The sequence below is a fragment of the Salmo salar genome, chromosome ssa04 (assembly GCF_905237065.1).
Source record: "Salmo salar chromosome ssa04, Ssal_v3.1, whole genome shotgun sequence".
Classification (NCBI taxonomy): domain Eukaryota; kingdom Metazoa; phylum Chordata; class Actinopteri; order Salmoniformes; family Salmonidae; genus Salmo; species Salmo salar.
The window spans coordinates 41,407,460-41,414,764 of record NC_059445.1 but is presented as its reverse complement, the minus strand read 5'-3'; the positions used below and the strand labels follow the sequence as shown (position 1 = coordinate 41,414,764).

At 46.5% G+C, this 7,305-nt stretch overlaps 1 protein-coding gene across 2 annotated transcripts; it reads left to right on the top strand.

Moving 5' to 3' along the window:
* On the top strand, positions 1 to 4,669 carry LOC106603102 (7SK snRNA methylphosphate capping enzyme). Of its 2 annotated transcripts, XR_006769618.1 has the most exons (6): positions 1 to 279; positions 762 to 2,695; positions 2,866 to 3,084; positions 3,318 to 3,441; positions 3,553 to 3,658; positions 3,737 to 4,669. XR_006769618.1 is itself a non-coding variant. In XM_014196324.2 (5 exons), exons 2-5 carry the CDS (start codon positions 803 to 805, stop codon positions 3,591 to 3,593), a joined length of 2,277 nt encoding a protein of 758 aa, XP_014051799.2. In that variant the 5' UTR covers positions 1 to 279; positions 762 to 802; the 3' UTR covers positions 3,594 to 4,669. The 2 variants fall into 2 exon arrangements, 1 of the variants encoding a protein (XP_014051799.2); XM_014196324.2 differs by having other exon boundaries at positions 3,553 to 4,669.
* Positions 4,670 to 7,305: the final 2,636 nt, after the last annotated feature.

The window sequence follows — 7,305 nt, the reverse complement described above, 5'->3', positions numbered from 1 at the left end:
GAACCTTCCAACCTGCGTGAGATTGAGCTGTTGAGCTAGAAGTTAAACGGAGTTTGTTGTGTACAGCGAGCTCGCAATCATAGTGAAATTCACACAGAACTGGTTGTTTTATGAATTTTGGAGAGGCTTTTCTCCCAAACATAATGTATTTATTTCAACAGTGAAAATAATATTAGCGAACAAATAAGCTATCAACAAAGCAGATGCTGCGGCGAACGCCTGTAACTCGGGAGGGAGTGTGGCAGTGACAGTTCGGCTTCACGGGAAGGCGGGGGAACGGTGAGCTGAGACTTGTTGTTGATAAACATACAGTTGCCTCATCTTGTAGCAAGACGGCAAGTTTGTGTTCTTGCATTTTACTTCGCCGCATTTATTCATGAACGCAAAGAGGTGGATTCGTGGAAAATACCGCCATTCATTTAACAGTATTTAGGAAGCGTGTTCACGCGCAGAAGTAGGCATTGAGGAGATGGTTTACATGTCTTCATTGTAGACGTACACTCAACGTTTGCCTCCAATAACTTCTACTAGCCTATATCCAGTGACATGTATCCATTTTGGGGACTTCTTATAGAATATCATGCAGGCACAAATCAAGTTGTCAGTAGATGGCAAGTTTTACAAGTTGTCATATTTTGAATAAGTGCTTGAAATGGCCAGGGAAGCAGAAACAGAAAACAATTGTAAAATGTAATAAATTGATAAATATTATGATTTATCAATTTCAGAGATCATTGTAATATATTTTTGTGTGTTTTCAGTATGGTGGTCCCATGTCAGCATCAAAAATATTGAGTGGAAGATGATAAAGATGTCTGTTGAAAAAGAGACTGTTCCAACCAGAAGTCCGAAAGTGGACCCAGCACCACCTCTGCCACCCCAAAAACTCTCAGAATGCATTGGAAGCTGCAACAATACCACCAAAGTGCCAGAGGTCACCCTGGCCAACCCAGATAGCACTGATGGTGCTTCTACCTGCCCCATGCCAGACAGTGGGACCCAAACCAAGCACAGCAGGTCTGCTGACCCCAACGACCAGACAGAGAGTGTTGGAAAGGAGGCCATGGTGACTGAGCAGCACCTTAACCCCAAAAATGGCTTGCAGCAGTCCAAACAGCAGCAGCAGAAACTCTCAAAGCGTCGCAGCACAATGAATGCAGGGTTCAAGCATCCAGCAGGTAAGAGACGACGACGGGCCAACTCTGAGAGTGACTCGGTTCTGCCCACCAACTTCCTGCTGGGAGGAAACATATTTGACCCGCTGAACCTCAACAGTCTGTTGGATGAGGACGTGAACAGGGCCCTGAACGCTGAGACACCCAGGTCCTCCCCGCTGCCTGCCAAGAACCGCGACCCTGTAGAGATCCTCATTCCCAGGGATATCACAGACCCTCTCAACCTTAACAGCGGGATGGGAGGTAGGGGCCTCCTTGTGTCGCCCTTTAAGAGTGGCGGCAGGAGGAGGCACCGCAACAGACACCATGGAGGAGGTGGTTGGGGGTCCTCAGTCTCCGGGTTGGACCTGTCAGATTCAGAGAGAAGTGGTGAAGTGACCACTACTGTTTCTTCTCTATCTAACCTGGCATCTGCTAGTGCTGCGTCTGCCTCAGTTTTCGAAGCACCCAGTGTCCCAGCCATCTTGGACCCCCAAGGTGGTGATGGTAACGAGATCAACCCCTCCAACTGCAAGGATGAGGCCACGCTCACTGTATCAGCCCCCCAGGCCCAGCCTCGAGCCCTGGAAGACTCCTCGGCAGCCACATCCGGAGGCCCGAACCAGCTCACTAGCCGGCCACGCAAACGCAGACGCAACTCTAGTAAAACAGACCCTCCGATGGCCCAATCTACTCCTATGTCCAGGTCAGGGACGGAGGAGAAGGGTCGTGGAGCTGGGCCCGGGAGAAACGCACAGTCCTCCTTCCAAACCCCAGTGGTAGGTCCCAGGGGGTCCTCCCAGCAACAGCAGCCCCACAACCAGCACAAACGACAACAGCACCAAGGCAACAAAAAGAAGTTCCAGTATGGGAACTACAACAAGTACTATGGTTACCGCAACCCAGGCTGTTCTGAGGACCCGCGGTTCCATTGTCTGCGTCCAGAGTGGTTCCAGGGTAAAGCAGTGCTGGACCTGGGCTGCAACACTGGTCACCTGACACTGTGTATTGCTAAGAAGTTGCGGCCCGCACGCATATTGGGGTTGGACATTGACGGGGGTCTGGTGCACGCGGCCCGCCAGAACATCAGACACTACCTGTCAGAACTGCAGGCCCAGGAGGCCCGGCGAACTGCAGGGGAGGAGGAGAAGACCAATGGGCCGGAAGAGGAGAGGAAGGAGGAGAAGGCAAACAGACAGGAGGAGAGGAAGGAAGACGAGTCACACTCAGGCGAACAAACACACAAACAGAATGAAAGCGAGCACAGCAGGGCTGAGAATGGAAATGTCGAAAAGCAGGTGAGAAGCGACTGTGTCTCAGTGGAGGCAGCGGATGGTGTGGCGTTGTCGCGTCGCGCAGAGAGAAGAGATCAGGAGAGTGGGGCTGAGGAGAAGGACTCTGGAGCGCTTGCTGTTGAACTGGGGACAAGCTCCTTCCCTGTCTCCTTGCATATCTCCAGGGGGCCCATAGCAGCACCTCCACTCCCCAAAACACCCACCATGCCTCCTGGCGACTTCCCCTCCAATGTCTCTTTTATCAAGGTAAGCGTTTGTGCACTTCAGCCTTTGTTTCTTTCCATTTAGTAATCGTTATTCATTATATTAAGGATGAAATTAACAATACTGTGTTGCCTCGACTTCTGCTTGACCCTCAGAGAGAAATATCACACCTTGTTCAGAACTCATCGCCTTGCCCTCCCTCTCCTCCTCAGGGGAACTATGTCCTGGAGAGTGATGTTCTGTTGCTGACCCAGCGACCAGAGTATGACGTCATCCTGTGCTTCAGCGTTACCAAGTGGGTCCACCTGAACTGGGGAGACGGTGGCCTGAAGCGCCTCTTCCACAGAGTGTTCAGACACCTGCGTCCTGGAGGCATGTTCATCCTGGAGCCGCAGCCCTGGATCACGTACGGCAAGAGGAAGAAACTCACGGTGAGAGAGTGGGCAGTGTTGTAAGGAGCACCAATCGTGTGATCTGTTACACTGGCCAAATGCACATACAGAATTAGCCATATTGATGATAGCCAAAACAAGAACTCTAACCTTTAGCAAGTAGCCTGTTTCTTTGCAAAATTCCTAATGAGGATGTGCAGCTGTGCTCAGCTCTGGAGCAGTTCAGGACTCAAGACGACATAATAATATCTCCCCGTTTGTTACTGTTGCAGGATAGCATCTTTAGGAATTACCACAGCATCCGTCTCAAACCAGAACAGTTCTCCACATACCTGACATCTGAGGTGGGATTCTCCAGCTACGAGTTGATCGGCACTCCTAACAGTTCGTCAAGAGGTAAGTCACTGGTTGGTAGGTTACAATATCCATCCCACTCTTTCTTTTGTCCTTTTCCCAGTCTAGTATATTTTGTTTCAAAAACAAATGGATTTTTGTTTTTTTCCGCAGGTTTTCAAAGGCCAATCTACTTGTTTCATAAAGGAACATAATCTGCCTGGAAGTCCATTGAGCAGCAGAAACCCAAACCACCATGATACACCTTAATCTCCAGCCTGTAAGCATATCTCAACCCCAAGCAGACTCCGTCAGAGCTTTCTACATACCTGTACATTGATGCTGTGTTGTTTTGAAGGTAAGGAGTCCAAAACATGACACTTGATTCTATAAAACGACAATCTGATGGCTTCTCTACTCACCGAACTCCACTCCAGATGATGAGAAGAGAAGCTTTGGGAAACTCAATCATGACTTTGGACATTTTGCTCCCAATGCACAGGCTGTGTGTTCCGTATTTTTTTACTACTGTTTGTACTCTTGTTCAGTCAAGGACTATATTTGTTTCAGTTTCATATCCAGCATTTTAATCAGAATGGACTGGCGAAACCCAATTTCAATCCTTTACGTAAAGGTTATTTCCATGTTATGTCCAAATGGAACTCATGTAGGGACACTTCTCACACTTTCTTATTTTTTAACAGGGTCCGTCTTCATTTTAACACTGTCATTGAGTTCCTCTGTGTCCTAACTGACTGACTAGGAAAAGCAGTTTGTTTTCGATGTGACTTGGTGGATGAGTGTGGCCTGTCTTCAGTCTGCTCCAGATGTCCTACTTTGCGTCCAGGGACTGTTTCTGCCTCTTTCTATTGGTCGCTGATTCAAGAACAACTGTCAGTCAGGTGGAGTTGGCAATGCTGAGAGGATGATCAATGTTTTTACTTTGGCTATAATAAGAATGATCAGTGTTTTATTTGGTTTTTACTCCTGTTCTGTTGATTGCTTTTGGTACTTTTTCTTTCGATGGCTTTGTGTCATGTGTTCAATATTAGTTTCTGCCAACTAATCATATGTAGACTATACAGGGCCTCAGTGCTTTGGCCTCAGATTGGATTTTAATTGTTAATCCAGCTCACTTTAACCCAAGTCAGTTCATCATAATGTAAAGTTGTTTACGCTTTACTCAATTCTTACGCTTAATACTATATTTACTATCACCAGCAGATGGGCAAATGCTGGTCTAGTTCTGATTTTGTTGAAATGTTTTAATAAACAAATCAATTGAAATGCAGTCGGTGCTCATTAGTCATTCCACAGAGGACTTCATCCACAGGCCCTGAAAGAGAGTGATTCTCTGTTTGGGCTGACCTGTGACCCACTAGCACCTCCCCTGGTAAGAGGGGAATGAGGTGACCTCAGAGTTACACACAAGGGAACTTTTTTGCCATAGACACACATACAACAGACAGAATAGATGTGGAAAGGATGTGGTTCTGTAGTACAGGAAATGGACAGTAAAGAATAGGCTATTTACAATTGGCATGAATACAATAGCACAGCAGGAGCACTAGTAATGACTGTATAGGCTAGATATGGACACAATTATCATTAACTACTACCAACAGTAAATGGCAAACACAAGTTACAACAACTCACTTCTGTATGCACTCCATCCCAGAAGTCCACTCACAGGAGTGAAGAGACGCCTGCACAGTCGAAGAGCTGTCAGGTGTCCTGCCCCCTCACAGCATGCCCCTTTGCAACCAATCCGGGCCCAGGTCAGAGAGTGTTTGAGAAGCTGGTTTATTGTACCCCTAGACCCCTCAAACTCAACTCTGGACCTCAAAGGCAGTTCCACAGGTTTTTTTCAATTGTTCCTCTCTAATCAGGGACTGATTTAGAGCTGGGACACCAGGTGTGTGCAATTCATTATCAGGTAGAACAGAACCAGCAAGCTCCGGACCTCGTAGGGTAAGAGATGAATACCCCTGCCCTAGACTCAGGTTCCGGTCGTGGGGGATGGGGAGTGGAGTGTGCAGCTTGGAAGGGTTGTGAGATGCCGATAAGTCACTGGCAGGGAATTTGTAACAGGCCCTATTAAGACAATCGGATTAAATACACTGTATATAAAGGTTTATACATTTGTATACGTTTTTTTACTACTCAAGCCCTTGTAAATTAAGCCCTGATATGGTCAAAGGAATCTACGCTAGAGATTTGCTACAAATCTGTTGATTTAACTCACTTCTGTATCTGTTTAATTTGCACTGATATGAGGGAATTAACAATCAATAGATTGTCAATTATACAAAGTCCCTGATTTACATGGCATATATGATAATCTGTTTTCTGGAAGTTTGGGCTTATAACTGCCAGGGAGTTTCTCATTTCAATAAGGTTGCCTGAATCATGCAATAACATTGTTTTGGGAGCTTGCTATACTCACAAGGCATTTGCGTTGCAAATATGCCATAATAATCTCTAGGTTCTTAGTTGTCTTTCAGTTTAGCTGTCCTTCAGAAAGTACACTGAACACAAATATAAATGCAACATGTAAGTGTTGGTCCCATGAATCATGAGCTGAAATAAAAGATCCTAGACATTTTTCATAAACACAAAAAGCAGATTTCTCTCATATTTTATGCACAAATTTGTTTACATCCCTGTTAGTGAGCATTTCTCCTTTGCCGAATATTTTGTTAGACAACACAATGCCACAGATGTCCCATGTTTTCAGGGAATGTGCAATTGGCATGCTGACTGCATGCATCATCAGAGCTGTTGCCAAATAACTGAATGTTAATTTCTCTACCATAATGTTGTTTTAGAGAATTTGTCAGTGCATCCAACCGGCCTCAAAACCGCAGATCACATGTAACCATGCCAGCCCAGGACCTACACATCCGGCTTCTTCACATGTGGGATGGTCTGAGACCAGCCACCCGACAGCTGATGAAACTGTGGGATTGCACAACCAAAGAATTTCTGCACAAACTCAGAAACCGTCTCGGGGAAGCTTATCGGCGTCCTCGGCATCCTCACCAGGGTCTTGACCTGACTGCAGTTCAGCGTCGTAACCGACTTCAGTGGGCAAATGCTCACCTTTGATGGCCACTGGCACGCTGGTGGCCATCTCTTCACAGATGAATCCCGGTTTCAACTGTACTGGGCAGATGCCAGACAGCGTGTATGGTGTCCTGTGGGCGAGCGGTTTACTGATGTCAACGTTGTGAACACGTTGTGAACGTTGTGAACAGAGTGCCCCATGGTGGTGGTACGGTTATGGTATGGGCAGGCAAGCTACGGACAACGAACACAATTGCGTTTTATCGATGGCAATTTGAATGCGCAGAGATGGCGTGATGAGATCCTGAGGCCCATTGTGTCATTCTTCCGCCGCCATCACCTTATGTTTCAGCATGATAATGCACGGCTCCAAGTCGCAAGGATCTGTACAGAATTCCTGTAAGCTGAAAATGTCCCAGTTCTTCCATGGCCTACATAATCACCAGACATGTCACCCATTGAGCATGTTTGGGATGCTCTGGATCGATGTGTACGACAGCGTGTTCCAGTTCCCGCCAATATCCAGCAACTTCGCACAGCCATTGAAAAGGAGTGGGACAGCATTTCACAATCAACAATCAACAGCCTGATCAACTCGATTTAAAGGAGATGTGTCGCACTGCATGAGGCAAATGGTGGTCAGACCAGATACTGACAGGTTTTCTGATCCACGCCCCTACCTTTTTTTGAAGGTATCTATGGCCAACAGACACATATCTGTATTCCCAGTCATGTGAAGTCCATAGATTAGGGCCTAATTAATATATTTCAATTGACTGATTTCTATATATGAGCTGTAACTCAGCAAAATCTTTGAAATTGTTGCATCTTGCCTTCATGTTTCTGTTCATTGTAACTCAT

Coding starts and splice junctions, on each gene's coding strand:
- LOC106603102 (XM_014196324.2), top strand. CDS start 803: ATGATAAAGATGTCTGTTGAAAAAGAGACTGTTCCAACCAGAAGTCCG. Junction 2,696..2,865: donor CCAATGTCTCTTTTATCAAG/GTAAGCGTTTGT, acceptor TCTCCTCCTCAG/GGGAACTATGTCCTGGAGAG. Junction 3,442..3,552: donor TCCTAACAGTTCGTCAAGAG/GTAAGTCACTGG, acceptor TTTTTTCCGCAG/GTTTTCAAAGGCCAATCTAC.